The following is a 24,947-nucleotide window of genomic DNA, read 5'->3' on the forward strand; positions in this document are numbered from 1 at the left end:
CGTCCCATCAACCTCTCTGGTCTCTTCCTACTCTTTACTCCCCATCTCTCGGTGACCTGCCCCATTATGTTATACAGAACACAAGCATTTTTTTTCCTATGCTCTAAATATGCCAATACTTTTCACCTTAGAGTCTATTTACTAATTTTTTTTTCTCTGCTGGAATTGTCTTCCAATTTATCTTTCCTTGCCTGGCTTCTCATTTTCCTAATACATCTGCTAGACGACCAGCTCTTTAGATAATTTCACCTATTCTGAAATAACTACCTAGTAACTCAGTATCACATGCCCACTTTAATCCTCCACATAGCACTGGCCACCATCTGATATGTTTATGTTTGTCTCTTGTAAGCTTTATCAGCAGATAGACCATGTTGATTTCACTACTGCATTTGCAGTTCCCAGAGCACTCTCAGTGTATTGTAAGTGCTAATAAATATTTTGTTCCCATGGAGGGCAGGAAGTAAGTACATGTCTCATGTCTCATGTCTCATTAGATAACATCTAAAAGTCTATCTTCAGGAATTTGTTCTTTGTAATTGAACTTTAGTTACCTACTAAAAGATGTGCACTTCCAGAAATGCAATCTAATAAACTTTGGTGAGCTATTATTTAGTAGGAATAATCTATTGGTCGCTTTTCAATGAGACAATCCACTATGTAACTTTTCTTTTCTTTTTCTTTTTTTTTTTTTTTTTGAGATAGAGTCTCACTCTATCGCCCAGGCTGGAGTGCAGTGGTGTGATCTTGGCTCACTGCAAGCTCCGTCTCCCCAGTTCACACCATTCTCCTGCCTTAGCCTCCGAAGTAGCTGGGACTACAGGTGCCCGCCACCACACCCGACTAATTTTTTGTATTTTTAGTAGAGACGGAGTTTCACCGTGTTAGCCAGGATGGTCTTGATCTGACCTCGTGATCCACCCGCCTCGGCCTCCCAAAGTGCTGGGATTACAGGCGTGAGCCACCACACCTAGCCTTTTTTTGTTTGTTTGTTTTTGTTTTTGAGATAGAGAGAGGAACAGAACATTGTTAAGTTTGAAACATGGGAAGGAGAGAAGAGAAAAAAGTAGACTAGAAACAATGGTGTCTCTGCATTGCACCATTGATAAAGGAGCAGGTATTTCACCAGGATATGAATTAAAGGCTACAAAACAAAACAAAACAAAACTAACTAAAAACACTAGGAGGATGCCAAAGGCAAAGTTCCTCTATTTTGTGTCAGGATGCTGAAGAAGTCTACTGTTCAAAACAACAGAAAGACTTTGGTTTTATTTCTAGCTCCCCTACTAGTAACATAATTTAGACCCCTTGATAAAATGAAGAAGTCAGACCAGAATATTACTGGGGTCCCTTCACCTCCAAATTTATGAGCCTTGTTGGTAGATAATCCTGCCTGTTGAATTGGTGTTAAAATGCTAATATTGTCTGCCTTTACTCCAGATATAAACCAACTGCTTATAAAATTACAGATATCAAATAATATAAGAACTTTTGCAGAAAAAGATGTTGTATCAGTAATTCTCCTCTTTATATTTCAGAAATTGAATGATGGGAAGGTTCAGAAACATGAGAAATACATAGAATATTATTTGGTCCTGGATAATGGTGAGGTAATTGTATGAGATAAATGTGCTGTCTTCCAAAACTCCCATTCATATATATTTATTTATTATGTGAGACATTAAATATCTGGATGAGACTTAAAGAATCATGCATATGAGCTATGGTTACATACTTTTCTAAAACCATGAAATTTGACATTTGTAATTAAGTTGATATGATTTCTTCTTTTCAGAGCTATCAAGGCAATTGATACGATATGCATAAATTGTTGGGACTTATAATACTATTTTCTTATTGACTTAAGAGCACCTAACTAGGTTTCCAATTATATTCTTCTGTTATTTTGTCTTTTGTTGTTAAATCATTTGTAAGTTAAAATTTATTCTCATTAGGGAGTCAATATAAAAGCTTACTTGGTCACAATGAAAGCTTAGTGAATGGAATCCTCTGAAAAGGCAAATCTTTGGTGACAGTCACTGTTTATCTTCTACTTTAAGACTGCATTTTCATATACTGGGTTTTCTAAATTTAAAATGCACATGTGTATGAAAATATAAGTCAACTATTAGCTCAGACCCTAAGCTTTGGCCTTACTTATTGTGCTTAATTCATGTACTGTTCATATACATATCTCTTAAATTAATAAGGTATTCCTTTTGCTAATTCTGCACAGCTTAGAAAACTATAGAATTTAAGTGAAAATACATTTGGAATAATTCTTTAGAGCTTTAAACTGAGCTAGTACTTCAGAAAACATCATATTCACTCCCAAAGTGCTTTAATGTAGCTAGATGAATAGGAATTTGATTCTAACTTTTAATTAACTCTAATAACTAATTTTAATTGAAATCAATAATAAGTAATATAAGAGAAGATACCTTTTTAACCTTCCAAGTATATTAATTTTTATCAATGCCCATATTTTTTCTTAATTTTTCTTTTAGTTTAAAAAGTACAATGAGAATCAAGATGAGATCAGAAAGAGGGTGTTTGAGATGGCTAATTATGTCAACATGGTAAGACATATTTTATTACCTGCAGTTTTAAACAGTTTGCTGGGAGATGTCTTTGGGTTTTTCAGTGAACGCACCTGAAGCAGGGAAGCAAAGTCAAGACACTTGAGACCAGTGTGGCTGACTGGCTCCCGAAGGATGACCACGACTTTTGCTACACAGGTGAACATGAATATTAATACCACAAACCAACACTTCTTATTTACCTGCTGCACTATTCTCAGGTATAAGAAGACATAAAAACTGGTTTTACGTGGGTGCATTGTGTTTTCCAAAAATCCACTAAGAAAATGCTGAAGACCAAATCCCGACAGAAAGCTGATCCAGAGGGGAAAAATAATTTTAAAAATGCAAAGCACTGTCACAGTAGCATATTTCATAAACAATTATCTCATGTAATCCCCAGAACAATCCTAAATGTTACTAAAGCCTAATGTATAGCTAAGGAATCATATTCTCAGAAACAAAGTAACTCACCTAAGATCACGAAGTGAGAAAAGGATACCATGAGGTTTGAATATAGATTTGTCAGATTTCCAAACCCATTTGAGTCATACGACTGTTGACTGTGTTCTTTAGACATGATTGAGTTATCTAATTTCCAAAATATTTTTAAAATGATTTTACAACCTTTAAGTACTAATTCTTAGTTTTCTGTTTGTTGGATATATAGTTGGCATACTTATTTTGAAATTAATGAGTCTCTTTGTGGTATTCTATAAATGCTCTAAAGATAATTTTTTGTTGTACAATATAATGCTGTAATATACTTATTTTGATATGCATATGCATAGTGAAGTGATTACCAATATATATGAAATAAATATGTTACCAATATATATGAAGTCAATATATATGAAATAAAAGAAGTAATAAATTTCCTTCTTACACTGATGGGAATGATTTGTGGAGGGCTAAACATTGATAATGCAGGAAAGACAGAAGAATTGTTGGAATAATCTTGATGGGGGCAGAAATAAGAGATTTAGTACGTACGTGGAGAAACTGGTCTTAGACTCAGAGGTTGTTCATTTATATAGTAGATGGGGAGGCGCAGGATGTTTGGACAAGAATAGGTGAGGGGATAGGCCAACGGTGGGAGCTTGCGGATGTTCTCTTCAGATTGCTCTTATACTCTCAGTGCATGTGGAGCAAGGACAACTGTGAAAGTCAGATTTAAAGGAAATGTTAGAATTACCAAGAAAAGAAGTATAAAAAAAGTGTGCAGAAAGTTGCGTGTGAATGGAATTTGGAAATACAGCAGTTTTGCTGGAAAGCGTTAAGGACTACTTGAGGTTGGTAGTCACAGCTTTAAAGTGAGAGCAATCAGGGTCAGGTGCAGTGGCTCATGCCTGTAATCCCAGAGCTTTGGGAGGCTGAGGTGGGCGGATCACGAGGTCAAGAGATCGAGATCATCCTGGCTAACATGGTGAAACCCTGTCTCTACCAAAAAAAAAAAAAAAAAAAAAAAAATTAGCCGGGCGTGGTGGTGGGTACCTGTAGTCCCAGCTACTCGGGAGGTTGAGGCAGGAGAATGGCATGAACCCGGGAGGCAGAGCTTGCAGTGAGCCAAGATTGCACCACTGCACTCCAGCCTAGGAGCCAGAGCAAGACTCCGTCTTAAAAAAAAAAAAAAAAAAAAAAAAAGGAGAGCAATCAGAACAATGTGTTTTCCCCTGGTTCAAGGGCAGAAGGAGGAGAGGTTTAGAGGCAAGTTGCTTTAACCAGGATTGGAGTTTTGTCAGGTGAGTAAAATTAAGCAAGAAAGGAACAAGGAAGTTAAGGAAGTTGAGGGAATAATCAAGTGAAGGATGATAACATGGCTGGATTTTAACTTCACTCTCAGTAACTGCATTCCTTAATGCTTTTCTTGTTTTCCAACCTACCTTTTTTTAAGAAGTATTTAAGTTTCTTAGCAGAAAGTTGCTGGTGAGAATGTCACTGTGCACTTTTAGAAACTATAGTAGTAATTTAAGCTTTTATCTTTAGAGTAAGCATATTGTCTCATAAGCTTAACTCATTATTTCTAAAGTTTATCCCATATGCATTGTGGATTATTTGGTTAAATTCATGTTTAAGATTAGATGACCATTGGGTCATTCTGAAAATACATAAAATGGGTGGCTCAAAAATGACAGCAATTTATAGCTCACAGTTCTGGGGGCTAGGAAGTCCAAATCAAGTTCCATCAAGATTTGGTTTCTGGTGAAGATTGTCTTCCTGGCTTGGAGACAGCTGCCTTCTCACTGTGCCTTTATATGGTGGAAGGGACAAAGCAATTCTCTGGGGATCTCTTTTTTAAGGGCACTAATCTCATTCATGAGGGCTCCACTCTCGTAACCTAATCACCTCCCAAAGGCCCCACCTCCTAACACACCATCACCTTGGGGGTTAGGATTTCAACACATGAATTTTGGGGGACACAAACATTCAAACTATAGCAACTACTTAGCTTATTGTAAATGCATCGATGTACATTTGATCATATTGTGTTACTACTTTAATGCCTAAACCGGCACTGAGCAAACTTTGCTAATTCTGAAATATTCTCACTCTGAGAGCACTGAAAAACATATAGGCAATTGAAGCCATAGTAATGGGCCACTGACACAAAATTGTAGTATTTCTTAAGAGCACAAACAGGAATATTTTGTCTTAACAGGGCCTTTTCTACACCACCCCACCCCCCCAAAAAAATAAATTTACAGACCTGAACTATCTTAGGGTATCTGTCTTTTGTTTTGAATGGGAGTTTTAGTGTCTACAAAATAGTCAATACATTCTGTTTCACCAATGTGCTTGGAAATAAGGTTTTTATACTGCTGTGATGAATGTTTAAAAATACAAAATACATTGAAAATGTTTAATATGATATCACCATTATAAGTAATTGCTTTGCCATTTATTTTCTTTGGACAGCTTTATAAAAAACTCAATACTCATGTGGCCTTAGTTGGTATGGAAATCTGGACTGACGAGGATAAGATAAACATAACCCCAAATGCAAGCTTCACCTTGGAAAATTTTTCTAAATGGAGGGGGAGTGTTCTCCCAAGAAGAAAGCGTCATGATATTGCTCAGTTAATCACGTATGTACAGATTTTCCCCCATTGCACACTATGTGGTATTTGGTGGACGCTTTTCTGAACCTTGGCAAAGTGAGGTGTACACATAGGGGAGTAGACATTTATAGAGCACTTACTTGGATTATATGTCAAATATGCTCTTATTTTGGATCCAAGTATTTTCTTTTTTCAAAAAAAAAAAGCAATGATTCATAAAAAGTTTGTTTTTATTGGGTATACAGGAAGAAAAGACAAGTTTATATAATGGAAAGATAGTTTTTGATTCAGTGTTTAATTAAAGAACTGATTGGCTTTAGGCTCAAGTTAGAAGAAACCTCTAAGATATTATTAGAAGAAAAAATAAGTATTATATTCTAACCCCACATCTTCACTCATTTATTTCCTGCTGAAATATCCAGTTAACAACAATAGGGGAAATAAATTTAATGGCTATAAATTATATGAGACTGGAGGGTGTGCCTCAAAACGGTCAAGAAAATGCTGCTGGTAGCTGGATAATATTTAGTTGAAATCAGATAGAAGGAAGCAGTAAGGATTGACTTGAAGTTACTGGAGAGTCTATTATCTAAGAAAACCATGAATTTCATGGGAAATCAGTGAACTATGTCCACCAGAATTACTTAATATTCCTGTGCTGGTCATCTGTTACTGCATGACAAACGAGCTTGACTTTCTGGGCTTGAAATAAGGCTTCTTCACTTACATAATTGGCATGTGGGCTCATTTGGCTGGAACAGTGAGTCTGGTTGGTCATGTTTCTGTCTATATCCCCTTTCATGTGCCCAGCTTGAGCTTCCCTTCAATATGGCTATCTTAGAGTAGGTGGACTTCTTACTAGGTGTCTAGTTTTTCTCGGACTAAGCATTTCAAGAAGGCACAAGATGATGCATCAAGGTTTTTTATGACCTAACTACAAAAGTCACAGGGTGTCATTACTGGTATATTATCTTAATCAAGGGTAAGTTGTAGGGCCAATCCAGATTCAAGGGGAAGGCACTACTCAGGCTGAGAATACTGCAAGGCTGGTTCATTGGGGGGTCACCTTTGGGAAGTAGCCTACACAATTTCTTAATTTGGAAAGGTGAGTTTTAGACTCAAGAGCCCATTCTTTGTGGAGGGGTTTAGTGATTTTCCAAGGTCTCATAGCTGGTAAGTAATAAGGGAGCCAGACAAATTACTGAACACTCCATCACTGTACAGTAATAGTGTAGAAGCTTAAAAATAATAGACGAGATGATAAATGTATAGGTAAAAATAAACAATGATACAATGTCAAGAATCAGAAAAAAATGAAAACAGAAAGGAAATATTTGTTCTTCCAGTTATGCAATTAATGTCTTACCATTTACCAAACAAATTAACAAAAGATACCTATACTTAGGTATAAGTAGTTAAAAAAATTAGAGTCCAAATATACTCTGTTCACTTAAAAGATAAACCAAAATATATAACTCCAAAATGAAGGAAATGTTTTTGCAAATGAGCAAGTGGGGAGAACTGAAACCACAAAAATGTAGAATGAAGTATAAATAACTTTGTGATATAATTTTAAAAGAGATTACAGGTATCATAAACCTTTTAAGTATGTATAATGTAACATATATTTTCAAAATAAATATCTGAAATCAGACTAAATGGATAAAATCTGCAGGGAATGAAAAATTGAGAAGTTTTCTCATTTATTTTACACAGCAGAATCGATACTTTCTATTTTTAATATTGTTTTATGGAAAATACAGGTTCAATTTCCCATGTAAATGCATCTACTAAGGAAATTAAAAACCTGATGCAAATTTGGCAAATTTCCAGAGACAATTAAGGGCCAGGATCTTGTACAGATAGGAAAAAAAAAACTAAAAGGAACGAGTATGAAATTATTGAAGATTTATAGAAAAATTAAGAGGAACCAATAAAGCAAATTAAAATTACTAAAGGGTGCTGACGAGTTGATGGGTGCAGCACACCAACATGGCACAAGTATACATATGTAACAAACCTGCATGTTATGCACATGTACCCTAGAACTTAAAGTATAATAATAAAAAAATTAAAAAAAAGAAAAAAACATATTATCTATGTAAGTGCAAATGATTCAAACCCCTCTCTAGTATAAAAATTATTTGAATAATATAAATGATCACTAATACAAATGCTTTCAAAATGGGCCCAATCCCTAAACCTACTGTACTAAAACAGTGCTAATGTAAAACAAAAGTACGTGATATAAAAATATGAGTAAAATATAAATAAAAACAAAGCCTGTGTGCTAATGCTAATATCAAAACAAGATGTATATGGAGAAATACTTATTAGGACCAAAAATAGCCTTTCTTTTTTCTTCACAAGGGATACATATCACAATGAAAAGTGTTATAATCAGAAATGATAGAAAATATTCAACATAATTCTATCTAGGTGTTTGGATTTTAAGTGACACAAAAGCCATTCTACAGAAAAATGCCTTATGCAAATTCAAAAACTGAAGAAAAACATTGAGTGATGGTTCACAGTGAGTTTTTCTGGTAACCATTTACGGTTTTGGATGAATTGTCTATAAAAATAGAGCTTAGCATTATAATTTTTTATATCAATTTCTTCCTTTCTTGCAGAGCAACAGAATTTGCTGGAATGACTGTGGGTCTTGCATTTATGTCTACAATGTGTTCTCCTTATCATTCAGTTGGTGTTGTTCAGGTCTGTATGACGATAAACTGTTGGTACTATGATTTACTTTTACCAAATGCTTTAAAAAAATCTATAGAGAAGATCATGATAGTTTTTCTCCTTTAGTCTGTTAACATGGTAAATAATATTGATTGAATTTCAAATGTTGAACTAATTTTGCGTTCCAGGGTAAACTCAACATAGTGATGATGCATTATCTTTTTAATATATTGTTTAGCATGAAGTTTTTGGCTAAAAACTCTCAATAAACTAGGTATTGAAGGAACATATCTCAGAATAATAGCTATTTATGATAAACTGACAGCCAATATCATACTGAATGGGCAAAAGGTAGAAGCATTCCTTTTGAAAACCAGCACAAGACAAGGATGCCCTTTCTCACCACACCTATTCAACATAGTATTGGGAGTTCTGGCCAGGGCAATCAGGTAAGAGAAAGAAAGAAAGGGTATTCAAATAAAAAGACAGGAAGTCAAATTGGATCTGTTTGCAGATGACATGATTGTATAATTAGAAAACCCCATCGTATCAACCAAAAATATCCTTAAGCTGATAAGCAACTCCAGCAGTGTCAGGATACAAAATCAATGTGCAAAAATCACAAGCATTCCTATGCACCAGTAACAGACAGAGAGCCAAATCACAAGTGAACTCCTATTCACAATTAGTAAAAACAGAATAAAATACCGAGGAATATAACTTACAAGGGATATGAAGGACCTCTTCAAGGAGAACTACAAACCACTGTTCAAAGAAATAAGAAAGGACACTAACGAATGGAAAAATATTCCATGCTCATGGATAGGAAGAATCAATATCATGAAAATGGCCATACTGCCCAAAGTAATTTATAGATTCAGTGCTATACCCATCATACCATTGACTTTCTTCACAGAATCGGAAAAACCTACTTTAAATTTCATATGAAACCAAAAAAGAACCTGCATAGCCAAGACAATCCTAAGGATAAAGTACAAAGCTGGAGGCATAACACTATCTGACTTCAAACTATACTACAAGGCTACACAGTAACCAAAACAGCATGGTACTGGTACCAAAACAGATATACAGACCAATGGAACAGAATAGAAGCCTCGGAATAACACCACACATCTAGAACCATCTGATCTTTGACAAAACAGACAAAAACAAGCAGTGGAGAAAGGATTCTCTATTTAATAAATGGTGCTGGGAAAAGCGTACAGATTTTTTAAGAGTATGCCTCTCTTTCTTCCCATCTATTGTGCTATTGTTATCATATGTTTAACTTTATATCACATAAATACACAATACATTATTAATTTTGTTTTAGATATCCATCTTTGATTGCAATTTAAAATTAAAATATTTTTCATTTGTACAACAAACCCCCATGACACAGTTTACCTAAGTAATGATCCTGCACTTGTACCTGTGAACTTATAATAGAAGTTTAAAAAAAGTTTTATATTTACCATCACTTTATTGCATTTCCAGGACTCTTTACTTCTCTATAAAAGTCCAAATTTCTATCTAGTACATATTTTTTCCTTTCAAGGGAATTTTTTAAAAACATTCCTTATAATACAGTAAATTCTTTCAGTTTTGTTTGTCTAAGAAAGGCTTTATCTTACTTTCATTTTGAATATATTTTCACAGACTTTTTGGATGTCCTGTAACCCCAACTTACCGGTGGATTCAAGGGAAGTTATAGTTATCTATCTGCCTTATCCTTGTTAGTGTAAGAATAATGTTCTTTCCAGCTTTCTACATCCTAGATAGAAATGGAATTAACATACTTTTTACTTACTATCTTTTGAGTCTCGGTTTGTGATAGGCTTCATGGATATACCGAGGAAGTAAAATACATATTTTCAAATTTGAAATAGCTTGCCATAAAGTTGGAAGAGAAACTGGCCTACCTAAAGCAATAGTTCTAACATATAGTAGGTAGCTTAATACTACTTAATGGAAGTGAAAACCATGCTAGGAATTCATAAGAGGTGATTGTTGATGAATATTAACATAGTCAGGAAAGGTTGCATTAAGATGGACCTCAGCCTGTAATCCCAGCACTTTCGGAGGCCGAGGCAGGTGGATTACCTGAGGTCAGGAGTTCAAGACCAGCCTGGCCAACATGGTTAAACCCTGTCTCTACTGAAAATACAAAAAAATTAGCTGGACATGGTGGCTGGTGCCTGTAATTTCAGCTACTCAAAAGGCTGAGGCAGGAGAATCACTTGAATCCAGGAGGCGGAGGTTGCAGTGAGCAGAGATTGCACCATTGCACTCCAGTCTAGGCAACAAGAGTGAGACACAGTCTCAGGAAAAAAAAAAAAAAAAAAAAAAAAAAGGACCTCAAAGGGTAGGTAGGATTTAGAGTGGGGCAAGAGAGAATGGAGATCATTCGAGGGCAAAAATCATTTAAGTTAGGAAAACCATTATTTAAAGAAATAAACCATAATTTGAAAGGAGCTTCAGATAGGCCTCTAAACACATTTTTTCTTGGGCTTTTTGGCTTGCGTTTTTCCCATTTGGAGAGCTCTATATTTCTATATAGGAGGGTTTACCATGTTCATCTCAAAAGAATGAAAGAATATACAGTGTGTAGGTATCAACTTCCCAATTTACACAGCTGTTCCTTGTTTGCCACTCTTGTACTGTTCCTCATCAAACTCTACATTTAGTTCTTTGAGATGAAGTAGATAAGAGAATCAGACTTCTGTAGGTGGATGTTACTGGCAGATTCTTGTCTCCTCAATAGGACATTTTACCCTGCAATGGTTCTCCTGCATTGTTTTATTGCTCCTGGACAATTTATAGCTGCAAGCTCTAATTTATCTGCAAGCTTGGAGTTGAGTCCAAGCACCTCAAACCAGAAACAATCTGGTGATCAAGTTGGCTATAGGCTGATTTCATGCAATGGGCAAGTTTTTAAATGACTGATGTCTACTCTTGGCAATTACGGAATTGAGAAAGATACAAATAGAGCTAAAGTGCTAGGCTGACAAACAATTTTAGATCCCTAATGGCCAAATGCATCAAAGACTTCTAAAAGGCAAGCCAAAGAGGTAAGGGAGATATATCACTTTTAAAAAGTTCTTATTTCTTATTGTTGATGAAAATTTGCCATCTTTCTTGGAAGGAAAACTGGAACAACTTCCTTCATTATAGGAACCTACTCAAAGAGCAAAGGGCAGACTGTATATGCTGTGATGGGCATTCAGTTCCGTTTAGTACTGTGTGTGTGTGTGTGTGTGTGTGAGAGAGAGAGAGAGAAAGAGAGAGAGAGAGATGGCGAGTGAAGTATAATTTCAGTCGAAAATCAGAGAATCTTTTTCTTCTTTCATACCCTTAGGACCATAGTGACAATCTTCTTAGAGTTGCAGGGACAATGGCACATGAAATGGGCCACAACTTTGGAATGTTTCATGACAACTATTCTTGCAAGTGTCCTTCTACAATATGTGTGATGGACAAAGCACTGAGGTGAGGCTCATCTGGGCTCTGGGGACATGCTATGTAGCCCTGGTTTTGATCCACCATGGGCTGTACTACTTTAGGTCATCTTCAACAACGTGTTCAAGTTTTTGAGTCATTAAATAAATGTGCATTTGTGCCAAGCCACCTCATCTATATGTAATGTTTTTTAATAACTCAGACATAATTTAAACATATTGTCTCTTTGCTGTTGGGGCAATTCATCATTTTATCCTCATCTATACAAGACCTGGCTTCAGAAAAATCATTAGCATTTATCAGATTTTCCATGAATTCAGAATAGATGGTGGTCAGAAAAGAGTTCTAGAATAAAACTCTAATTAAAGAAGAAACTGCTCATAGGACAATGAGGACAGTCTATGAAAAGACATCACACATTCCTACCCTGAATTAGGCAAAATTTTTAGGCAATCTTATCTTTTAAAATCTCACCATCTTTTTTATATATTCATGTCCTCTTTTCTATACATACAACTCACTCTATAAACTCTATTTCCTCTTTTCTATTTTCATTTCCTCCCTCAGCCCACTCAAGCTAGGGTCATTCTCCAAAGCCCCTGCACGAAACAGCATATGGCTGCATGCCAGTTACAGAGCTTATGTTACCTCTCCCCTCTATTACAGCAGTTGTAAACCTCATCTTTATCTGTATAATGAAGAGATCCTATCAGTAGGAATTCCTCTAAAGGAAAGTGAATTCTGAGACATGTAAATACATATTTTGGTACCTTTAGGTCTTTACAACACCCAAATGATCTAAGATTATCTGGAGAAGTCAGAGACGTATTTGTTTTATTAAAAGTGGCCTGGATGCTATACTTTGAAATGTGACTATATTTTCTCATGAAATTGGAGGTGTTTGTGTCCACCCAGGTAGGTTAATTCAGGCATGCAAATGAGCTTACAATCTGGCAGTTGGTCAGTGGATTGGATTTTATCTTTTGGGGCAGGGTGTGGGTGTAATTGTGCCTAATGTCAGATACTGCTTCCCACATTTTAAGCATGACTATATTCCAGTTTTTCTTTCCTTATCTTCACAGCTTCTATATACCCACAGACTTCAGTTCCTGCAGCCGTGTCAGCTATGACAAGTTTTTTGAAGATAAATTATCGAATTGCCTCTTTAATGCTCCATTGCCTACAGATATCATATCCACTCCAATTTGTGGGAACCAGATGGTGGAAATGGGAGAGGACTGTGACTGTGGGACATCTGAGGTATGACCAATCACTTTCTAAAAGGATATAGTTGTTTTTCAATTGCTAAGAAGATAAACTATAAAATAATGCGTGGCCCACTATAACATTGTAGGTTTTTTGGGTAGTTTTGGGTATGTCCATTTGTAGGTATTTTCCAGGAAAATCTTTCTGACAACGAACCCTGAACTGCTGAACAGACCTTACTATTTTCTCTCCCAGGGTTCTATATTCATTCCTTTTTATAAGGACTATTTACTAACATGGGCTTTGTATCCTCCTCCCTCCCTTTCTAGGTGAAATACTTGAAGTTCCCTATGTGACTATGACTTACCCTGTATTACTTTAGACAGAGCACTATGAGTGCTCAGAGTACAAAGAGCTTGCTGGTTCAAGGTCACTGGGCTGGCAAATGGAGGAGCCAAGAACTGATATCAAATGTATCTGTTTTCAGCTCTGAAACACAAGACCACCCAGCACAGGGATCTGGTGCATCCCTTACTGCTTTGGGACTCAGGAGTTATTACCATCAGAAGTTCTGTGCTGACCCTCTTCAAAGGGCAGCTGGGATTTTGAATGGGACCTCTGCTTCCCTGTTATTAGTGCTTAATATAAGTAATGCATCAAGCCTTCAGAGTATTGGCTTTCAGTAACTTTGAAATATGATTATATATTTAATTATGTATTTATTCAATCTATGAGAAAAAGTAGTCTGTCCTGATTGATGACTGTATTTGAACTAAGGGCCAGAGTTTTAACCCTAAAATGTTGTAACTCTAAAACTCTCAATCTTCTATGGGAATCTAGACAGCTGCAGGGAACAGTTTTGAGGTAGGAGTTTCTCCAATACTTTTTGCAGGTAGGATTCTGACACAAAGCAGAGAGACTAAGACAAAGTATTTGCATCAAGCACAGTTGAATTAAATATTAAAGTTTGATAAAGAGCTATATCTTTAGCTTTTCAGTAGATATCCTAGCAATTGGATCTACTGTTAGATATGTACATAACTGATGAGTTGAAGGAATTATATTCTACAATTAGACAAATCTTATTGTAAGAACTGTGTTTTTTCTTCATGTTTTACCAAAAAGAATAGATCTTTCCTTAGTATTATTGGAGACCGAGGAAACTAGTTAATAGAAAAGTGACATAAGTGGAATTCAGATAAACCATAAGCCATCAGTTGCTCCAAAATTTCAGGGTTTCTAATTTTTTAATCTTTATTTTTGAAAAAGTCATATTTAGACTCCACGAAAGTAACATATGCCTGATGACTGTATTGTGTTACAAATTGTGCTGAACTGGGACCAAAAAGTAATGTTGCATTTACATTTGTTTCTCATATTTCTTAGGAGTGTACCAATATTTGCTGTGATGCTAAGACATGTAAAATCAAAGCAGGTTTTCAATGTACATCAGGAGAATGTTGTGAAAAATGCCAAGTAAGATTATTTTATTCTATTTTAATAATTATTACATTTTTTGTACATTAACATCTCAGTGATTATGTTAACCAAAACAAGCAATGCAATATTTTTCTTTAAATAAAATGATATATTTACTATATACGAAGCACTTACTTAGTGTTCTACATCCATGGCCTATTGAATCTTCCAATGATCCTTCATAGTAGATATTATTTCATTTTGGTTTTGAGAATAAAATGCAGAGTAGAAAATGACCAAAATAATATGGCCACTATTTGTTATAGCCTGGATAAACCTGAGAACATTATGCTAAGTGAAATAAGCCAGCATAAAAAGACAAAGACTGCATACTGATCTCACTTATATGTGGAGTCCAAAAATGTTGAATACATGCATAGTAGAATGGTGTTTACTAAGGGCAAGGAGGCTCGGGAAATGGGGAGATGATGGTCAAAAGGGACAAAGTTATAGTTGTTTAGCATGAGTAAGGTTAAAGACATAATGTACAACATGACTATAGGCACAGGTACAACGTGACCATGTTGTATATTAATAATTTGCTAACAGAGTAGATTTTAAGTGTTCTCACCACACACACACACACACACACACACACACACACACACACACACACACACACACCCCTATGTAAGAGACCAATACATCAATGTTTGACTGTAGTAATCATTTCTTTCTAAAATTCTTTTTAAAGTTTTGTGGGCACATAGTAGGTGTACATATGTAGTAAGCATTTCACTATGTACATATATGTTAAAACATCATGTACACCTTAAATATAGACAACAAAAAAATGTAAAAACAAACGTGGCCACTGTTGAGTGGGATAACCCCAAGTGTGACCATCTCCAAAGCCACAGCTAGTTACTCCTACCTGCTGCTGTTTCTCATGCTTCATGGCTTTCTCAGGTCAAATCTCACAAAACTGATTGTATCTCCCGTTAACAATGTGTGTGATGGAAGAAGTTTTATTCTGAGTAGTGTGGAGGTGTCCCTATCTTCAATCTTTGAAGTCACTTCAGGGTGAAATTCTACTAAATAAGACATGTCATGTTCTCTGTGGTGCTTTTCTGAATTGTCCTTCAAGTTTAGTATTTAACTTTCTATTGTTGCATATCCTTTTACATTGTGACGGTGTGTTTGTTTCCATAGTTAGATTGACTCCTAAGGCCAGAAGACTGATTCACTTTCACCTAGCACAGAATTTTATACATTTTAAATGATCTGTAACTGCAGCATGGATGTGTAGATGGCATACCAGGTTATAAGGAATGCTTGGTGTAATTTTGTTTTTAATGTTGGAGAGAGAGGAAAGAAGTCCAAAAGGAAGTAAATTTGAGAACTTAAGCAGTACTCAAAGAATGTTTAGTAAATGCTGTTTGTTAGATTATGGTACATAAAAAAGTATCCAGTTTCTTACTATTTATTTAGAGCAATGATATACATATATGAAACATATGAAAATATAATGTGTGGTTCAATGGCCATGTAGATAGCATAATGATATATTAAACTTTTTTGTACAGTCTCACTTGATTTTCACAATGGCCCTGTAAAGTAGATGTTGGATGGGGACAGGGATTTTCAGAGAGATTAAATCCATTTTCCAAAGTTCAGCACTCAGACACGCACAGAGCCAAGATTCAAATTCCTATCCTCTAAATCTGAATTCAAGGCTCTTCCCAAGCACATGAAAACAGGAGCAACAATTTGTATTGAAGATGTCAGAGGAGACTTGGTGGGAAAGGGGCTTTCAACTGGACTTAAAGTATTTTGGACAAAAGAGATTTAGACATAAAACAACAACAACAAAAAAAGAATTTCCAAATGAGGACACAGAAACAGCAAAGACATAAGAGGAGATACAAGCATGGTTTGTCTGGTATCTAGTAAGGAATGGTCTGGCTGGAGCCATGGGTTGAATTTGGAGGATCTCACATGCTTGCATTGAAATTTGGATTTGATCCCATCACTGGCATTAAGATATTCAAAGTTATTTGATGCAGTAAAAAACCTGCTCCTGTTAGAAAGGAAAAAACAAACAAACAAACAAACATACATGCTTTCTCAGTTTTGCAGGAATGGCAGAATGTTTCACTAACATTTCTCTGAGCAAATAAGAGTAAGATTTGCAGTATCTGATTACAATCGAGTTAATACAGCAAGGGAATATGTGGTTATTTCTCCCTCATGATATGTCATTCTATGAAAGAAGTGAGTTGAAAGGAACCAGCTGAACTTACAATAAAAGGAATTAAGGATTAGGAAACTCGAGGCCTGGGAAAGCCCGAGTCTGCTGATCTGGTGTTTGTAAACTTATCTCCTTGAATACCGAAGACCCACTTCACCAGTACATCTCTGAAGTTGCAGATTTAAATCTCCTTGGAGTTCCTGATAGAGATGCATTCAACCAAGGGAGAAATAACTCCCTTCCTTATATCTAAGTTGTTGCCTGTTTTTTTTTGTCCCTGTACTTTTCTACATTATGTTTCTTTGGTGTTTTTGGTATAAATTCAGAAATATTGATTGCTTAAAATCTTAGGGCATTAACCAATATTAATAGAAGTGATATAGCAGATGATGGCTTTAATTTATAATGACGATGTAAGCTTCAGCGAAATGACACTTCAAACTACTATGCCCAAAAAGTCCAAATGGAAAAATCTTTGTGTTAATTTGAGGTATCAGGGTAAAGCAGGTAGGGAAAACAAAAAGCCTTCTATTTTTGTTTTTCTACAGTTTAAAAAGGCTGGGATGGTGTGCAGACCAGCAAAAGATGAGTGTGACCTGCCTGAAATGTGTGACGGTAAATCTGGTAATTGTCCTGATGATAGATTCCGTGCCAATGGCTTCCCTTGCCATCACGGGAAGGGCTACTGCTTGATGGGGGCATGCCCCACACTGCAGGAGCAGTGCACTGAGCTGTGGGGACCAGGTAGGAAGACAAATCTTTTTTTTTTTGCATGTGCGAAAGATAACAAATTTCAGATGACAGTGTTTAACCATGGCCAAAGGACCATTCTGCCCTATCCTTCTTAGAAACTTCGAACTCAAAATCATGGAAAGGTTTTAAGATTTGAGGTTGGTTTTAGGGTTGCTAGATTTAGCAAATAAAAATAAGGATGGACCAGTTAAATTTTAACTTCAAATTAACAGCCAAGCTTTTTGTCTTAGCATCAGTTTATCCCATGGAATATTTCAGGTATGCTCCTACTAAAATAAATTATTTGTGTATCTGAAATTCAAACTAAACTGGGTGTCTTTTTTTTTTTTTTAAATCTGGCAAACCCTAACTAAGATCATGAACCCTTGGAAATCTGTGTGTGTGTGTGTGTGTGTGTGTGTGTGTGTGTGTGTGCACGCGCGCAGGTGTGGCAGAAGCACTGGGGGATGGGATAGAAATAAGGAAAGGTGGAAAAAGGAAAAGAAGAACTCTGGAAATGCAGAAAGGCAATACAGAATAGTGAAAGTTCTTAAATGGTCACTTTGTCCATAACACCAAAATTTTAGAGACCATATTCTCTAATTTCACCAAGAAGAAAACTTGGAAAAATAAAAGATTAGAGAGATATCTGAAAATTTAAACAGCAATTTATATAGTATTAAATAACTTTATTAGAAAGGCAATTTTAGATCATATAAGTGATCTAGCTTATATGTGAAACCTAAAAAAGTTGAACGCATAGAAGTAGAAGGTGGAAGGCTGGTTTCCAGGGGGTGACAGGGAGGAGGGGAGGAGGGGAGGAGGTGGGGAGATGTTGGTCAGAGGATACAAAATTTAAGTCGAAAACAGCAAGTTTTTAAAAACCAGTTATTTGGACTTTCTGGATGTGATGTGTATTGTGTACATGTATGTAATTTCCATACCCCCTTCCTAATACAGTTTCAGATTTCTACTTAAATGACTGAAACAGTATTTATTAAAATAGAGAAAATCTACATATTCCTAAAATTATTTGAAAGGGGTCATCGCATACCAGAAACTTTTCGTAATTCTTGAAAATACAGCTAAAACAAGATTGAGAAAATCAACAAAAATTCCTGACTTACAATGCACTGTGAAAACAAGAAACCTGGGAAATAAATAGACAAGACCCTAGAAAAACCTCCCTGTAAACTTCTGTCTTTGGCTACAGTGGGTTGAGACACAATTTGAGGAGCAAAGCTCAATGCTGTTAGTACGTCAGCAAGCTCACTGGTGTCCCGGAACCAGGCCTCAGCAATCCTGCCTCCAGTTCATGGATGTGCAAGGTTAAAAAGGTGGAAACAAAATTGACTGTTGGTTAAGAGGCTCATGTTTCCTTGGCTAACTTCAGTATATGGCAAAAACCAGGAGAAAGAAAATCTTTAGCACAGAGGTGAAGTTCTGAGCTTCGCCTTTATTATCTTGTAGTAAATATTAACTGCAAACAATATTAACTGTTACCCTCCTTTTTCGGACTTTACGATTAGTCTCCTCAGCAAATCTGTAAACTTCCTGGAACAGGGACATTGTCTACATTGTTCACAGTTGTATTCCCAGTGCCTCCCAGCACAGTAACTGGCTTTAGTAAAAAGCTCAAAATTGTCTATTGAATATATTTATCTGATCATGAAATGGAGTAGACCTCTTAAGTCATACTTTTAAATACAGCCATTACAAGAGGCCAGAGAAAACAATTTGCCTAAATAAAATTCCAAATTTTATAATTCACAGAGGATTACCCATTTATTCTAAATAAATCTGGGAAGTTTGAAAAGTCTTGCAACTTAGTAAGTAATTTAAAAATCATTCTTTTTGGCATCAAATCATTCCCACAAATCAATTGTAGTTCCAAGTATTGAAAATGTGGCTAAGGCATGAGCAGACAATTCATCATGAAGAAGAAATACAAATGTGCCATAAAATTAAAACCATTTTAACTCATTAGCAATATACAAAACCTAAATGAAAACAAGTTAATCTTCTACATTTGCTAATTGGCAAAAGTTTGCTACAGATGTTAATGTTCAGTGTCAGTGAAAACATAATCAAACAACTCCCCTCCTACACTGCTGGTAAATATACGAATTAGCATCATCTTTACCGAGAGAAAAATGCATGCACAAAATCTAAAAATAGTTGTTTTTTACTCTTTCTCCTAGCAATTGCACTCAAATATTTACGACGATTTTTCAGCCAGCATTTTTAATGATAGTAATTGAAAAACATCTCAAAATCCAAAATATACGGATTAAATAAAGTGTATTATTTCAATACAATTCTTGCTGCTGTGGTGCTTTAGAAAATTTAATGCCTGGGGAAAGGACAGCTGTATTGTTAATGGGCAAGAAGTTACAAAACAGCATGATGCCAAATATATGAATGATACAGTCTACAATATTAGCAGCAATAACTTTGAAGTCTCAGATTAGGAATTTAATGCTTTTCCCTGATTATTCATAACTAATGATTCTTCTGTGTAGATATTGTATAAATATCTACACAGTAGATATTAAAATGAATACATTTTACTAAGATACAAATAATAAAAAAGGCAACAAAACTCATTTTATCTTGCACACTGAAACACGGAATTCATTTAAAATGTTTTGAGTTTACAAGTCATCATAGTAGGTTTAAAAGTATTTCTTAAAAACAATTCAGTATCTTCATAGGTGTCTGCTTATTTTAACTTAGTTTGCTGTTTGTCAAAGGCTAGACTCAAAATTTCCAAACGTTTAAGACAGAATTACTTATTGTTATTGAAGAGGGGGCACCTCAGCACCAAGAAGGAACATAGGTCTCTGTGACTCGACATGATTCTGTTTCCTTATTGATAAATTGAGAATGGCAATAAGCATGGCTAGTATTTGTCAACCATGTACTGCTGATCAGGCCCTGTTCTCAGTGACTCACCTGTATTAAGTGATTTAATCTTCAAAACACCTCTGAGGTAGGTACTGTTATATGTAATGTGTATATATACATTTTATATATGTGTAAATATATTAAATATATATATATATATTCACATATAAATTCTACACCATTTTACAGATGAGAAAACTCAGGGGTTAAGACATTTGCCCATGTTCACACAATTACTCAGTCTTGCTTAAAGCCTGAGCTCTTAACTAACATGTTTTGTCTGATAGAGATCTAAGGAAGATTACCTGAGACATGAAATATGTGATGATGCCTATTTTTGTACTTGGCACATAGTAGGAGTTTTTTGTGGAGTAACAGATTACTTAAAAGATTATTTGTAATTCCAGCCAGCTCATTTGATACCAGATTACTACACCCATGTTTCTAGGAGTGGTCAATGGAATTATGCTAAAATAGTATTTTTTTCTTGCTTTATATTTTATAAATCCCTTGCCAGCACTGAATTTTAAAAATCTCTTTTCTTTTCAAATATCTCTGGAACCTCAAAAATCGATTTTCTTTTCCCTACTGACTGATCCTGGTCCCAGGAACTAAGATTGCAGATCAGTCATGTTACAACAGGAATGAAGGTGGGTCAAAGTACGGGTACTGTCGCAGAGTGGACGACACACTCATTCCCTGCAAAACAAAGTAAGTGGCCTTGTCTGAACCTTCCTGCTTCACAGACTAGAGCAATGGTGCACTTCCAGCTGCACATTCTAATTTATTCCAGTTAAAGGGAAAGCGCATTTGGCCATCAATCATTTGACATTTATTGAGTAACTACTATGTGCCATGATGTGGGCTAGGTACTGAGTCTGAAAAGAAATGAGAAATGGCTTCTTTCTTCAAGTATCTCATGGTGAGTGCTTCAGATGACACCAAACACAGTCATTGTTGGGTAGAATGAATGGTTGATGATGGAACAGGCAACGATGAATGGGTCTGGTTGGAAATTTGTCCAGGGATTTCCCAGTATAAATCAGATGCTTTCTCAATCTCACGTTTCTCCTTGTAAGATTCAGAGTAGAAATATTTATCTCCCCAGAGGAATAACGGATGCAGTGCTTGAACAGTTTTAAATTGTCAGTAGAATTACATAAAGAAAAAATACAATAAGAAAATATTTTCTTATTGACAATTCATGTGAAGAGTTTGTTAGTTTTAGTACTGATTATCTGGGAAAATACTATAGAATAGCACACCAGATGAACGTGAGACTTTTCTATGGTTTATTTTTAATTTGGCAATTTTAAGGTGGCTTTTAAAATTCAATTATAGTAAACTCTTTGTACCTGCTCCAAATTTGACACATGCAGAGTAATTTATAACAAGAGATTGCACAAGATCAACATTTCCCAAAATTTGTCTATTGGACATGAATTTGCTGAATGACAGATATTACCAAACTGCTTTGGATATAGAGTTATCTCTTGGGAGAATCTGTTCCTAAAGAACAATCATTTTCTGTGGTCTTGTGGTCTCTTCTCTATAGGAAATCAGGGCAGATTCAGAAGAGGAAATTATGTAAAAGGCAGTATGTGAGGGCCAGAGGAAGAGCAACTGTAGGTGGTGAATGGGAAGAGAGTGGGCCTCGCCATCTTTCCTCTGCACACACCATTGTCCCATATAACTCTCTGAGTGAGCATTAGTTTCTGCAGCTAGTGGCTCAAGCAGCTCCTTCACCCTACAAACTGCCATCCTAGTCACTTCACAGTAGTCATTGGCTATAGTGAAGGGTTAGCCTGAAATTCCCTGTGCTCTAAAGCCATCCTTTATGGCTTTACCTAAATGATTCAAGAAAAACACACTGTTGCGTTTAGAGAGAATATATGCCTTTCTCCTCTGCTCAAACATGTTTTCTACAGCCAAGAGATATCAAAAAATCTGATGCCATCACTTTCAGGATACTTTTTCACAGCCCTCTTCTGAATTTTGCATAAAGCAATTGACTTCAATATTATTGTCTTTTAGTCCCGTTGGCAGTAAATGAATGGCTTGATTGAGTGTTGAGCAGTTTAATCTGCACCTTCAGGGAGACAGTTCTTTTAGTAACTCCACTTGATGCCTTGCAGTATCAAGGGAAGCTCAGCTTTGTTCCGACAGAATTATAGTGGAGACATGGGCTTTCTTTTGGTGGAATTATTCTGCAGCCAGTTGTACAAATAAATGAGTAAACGATCTGAAACAAGATAGAAATTGATGTCTCAGACGCCTCCATGATGTTAGGAACCCATGTTTTATCTCTAGCTCCATCATCCACATGACCTTCATTTCCAAGTGTTTCTCTAGGCCTCTGATGGCTTCTCCAGCTATCATACTCCAATCAGCAAAAATGAGAAAATGTTGAGAAACAGAAGATAATTCCTCATTTAAGGCCACCTTCTAGAATTTGTGCTTAAGATTGTTTTCTTCTCATGCGCCAGCACTTAGGCAACTGGCAAAAATTAGGTGTACAGGCATCTGGGTAATGCTGTTTATTTGAGCAATAATGTATTGTGCTAATGTTCAGGCATCCTGTTACTGAGAAATAAGGGAAAATGAGTGTAAAGTACAACTAAAAGTCTCAGCTACAGGGAAAAATACATCGGTTAAGTATCCATAGTCCTAGAGCTGATTTGCATTTATATAAAACTGCAGTTTGAATCCTGCAATAAATTTTGGCTTTTTCCTCAGTGACACCATGTGTGGGAAGTTGTTCTGTCAAGGTGGGTCAGATAATTTGCCCTGGAAAGGACGGATAGTGACTTTCCTGACATGTAAAACATTTGATCCTGAAGACACAAGTGAAGAAATAGGCATGGTGGCCAATGGAACTAAATGTGGCCATAACAAGGTAAGTTGACATTGTGGCTTTCACTCAAAATAGTGTTTCTTACTTTGATGTGTTTTGTTGTTTTGCCCCTTGGTTATTCACTACGTGCCTTGTTTCCCAATTTTGGGGTTCACCATGCCATAATAGAACCCACAGAGTTTGAATTTGGAACACAGAAGTGAAAATGGTGCAGAACCTAGTAAATAGCAGGAATAAGCACATCGACATTAACATTCTCAAACCCTATGGTGAAATTTGGAAATTGACTCTCATAGTCATGATTTCAAGAAGAGTATCATATTGTCATGTGGATAACACATGGTAGCATCCGTTTAACTTTCATAGACAAAGTCTGAAAACTCACTGAAAGTGCCAGTGTATGTGATACTGGGCTTCATTTAACAGACCTGTATATCATTAATAATATAATGAACTTATCTCAAGTACAAGTACTGTTTAGCCAGGGCCAACCAACTCATGAACTTTGACAATGAGGAGGTTTGTCTCTCCTAAGAGATTAGAATTACCCTATTTATCTCACTAAGATATCCACATGACCAAAGAATTCCCCTGATTTTTCACTGTGGTAAAGCCAGTCCTAAAAACATATCTTATTTACTTAAGCTGATTTCGCTATTCAAAGGTAAATTTATTCAATGGTGAGTCCAAAATTATCTTAGTGGTTCAGTGTGGGTATTGCTCATACAGTTTTAAAAAGTAAATATGAAAAAGTGAATGAGATTGATGTGGTCTCTGAGCCCTTGGAGCTGAAAATAAAAATTTAGCAAAGTTTATTGATGTTAAAATATTAGGTCTTCCCTATAAGAAGTACCCACAATATTTAAATTTATCCTTACCCCAATTTTTCCTGAAATATATGCCAGCATCAAGGGCAAGGAATTTTACATAAAATATAATCTTTAATTGGGTTTTCCAGGTTTCAAATGCAAATTTCCTTATATTTTCTAGTGCTGAAGACTTTAAAGACATTGAGACGTTATCACATGACCTGGCACGAGTGTTGCGGTGCTTGGGTGTTAAGGGAGGACGGTACTGGGACTAGGGCAGAATTGAGGTGTTTCAGGGTCCCCTGGTATTAAGATCATCTCATTATTGCTTATCCCTGAACTTCTTGCATAGTCATTGCTTCTGGAATATAGAGTTGTTTGGATTTATTAAAAATACATAAATGCTTAGATGATTTTATCAACGTTTTTGGGTTGGTTTAAGAGGATAATGTAAGCAACAGAGCCCATCTCTATTTCCCTTCCTCTGCACCAGCCTCCTGGCAGAGCCACCTTAAACAATATCTGCTAGCCTCTTCACACAGACCTCAACTTTCTCATCTACATGCAGAGAGGATGAAGCTTCATGTTTTCTACATCACTTTCAGGTTTGCATTAATGCAGAATGTGTGGATATTGAGAAAGCCTACAAATCAACCAATTGCTCATCTAAATGCAAAGGACATGCTGTAAGTTCTGGAAATATGTTTCCCTAAGCTCTCTGACTCTTATGACATTCTAGGTCAGTCATAAGAAAGCTAAAGGAATGTTTTCAGCATTAAATGATGAGAATTACTAAGTTTATCCAAGCCTTCAGTAGCATGGTTCAAGGAGAAATTTCTTCTGAGAATCATTCATGAAATGCCTGTCATTCATTCATACTTTACGTAGATAGATGGAAGCCTGGAGATTGGGGTTATTCCTTTTTCAGCATGAACTTTATTATGGATGATTAGGGATTTGAGTTTGCGGTCAGTCTAGCGGGGA

At 36.0% G+C, this 24,947-nt stretch overlaps 1 protein-coding gene across 4 annotated transcripts in view; it reads left to right on the forward strand.

The window, feature by feature from the left end:
• The window catches only part of ADAM28 (ADAM metallopeptidase domain 28), a 61,479-nt gene that overhangs the window by 25,164 nt on the left and 11,368 nt on the right, over window positions 1–24,947 (forward strand). For all 4 annotated transcript variants that reach the window (XR_012417159.1, XM_065518997.2, XM_045398047.3 and 1 more), the window contains 11 exons: window positions 1,539–1,610; window positions 2,508–2,579; window positions 5,496–5,665; window positions 8,272–8,356; window positions 11,685–11,815; window positions 12,868–13,045; window positions 14,378–14,467; window positions 17,210–17,405; window positions 20,909–21,011; window positions 23,037–23,196; window positions 24,569–24,649. Coding sequence is in view for 3 of the 4 variants with exons in the window: in XM_065518997.2 (XP_065375069.1) it covers window positions 1,539–1,610; window positions 2,508–2,579; window positions 5,496–5,665; window positions 8,272–8,356; window positions 11,685–11,815; window positions 12,868–13,045; window positions 14,378–14,467; window positions 17,210–17,405; window positions 20,909–21,011; window positions 23,037–23,196; window positions 24,569–24,649 (1,338 nt within the window). In the remaining variant the exon portion in view is untranslated. The remainder of the gene's footprint in view (window positions 1–1,538; window positions 1,611–2,507; window positions 2,580–5,495; window positions 5,666–8,271; window positions 8,357–11,684; window positions 11,816–12,867; window positions 13,046–14,377; window positions 14,468–17,209; window positions 17,406–20,908; window positions 21,012–23,036; window positions 23,197–24,568; window positions 24,650–24,947) is intronic.

This window comes from Macaca fascicularis, chromosome 8 (genome assembly GCF_037993035.2).
Source record: "Macaca fascicularis isolate 582-1 chromosome 8, T2T-MFA8v1.1".
Taxonomy (NCBI): Eukaryota; Metazoa; Chordata; class Mammalia; order Primates; family Cercopithecidae; genus Macaca; species Macaca fascicularis.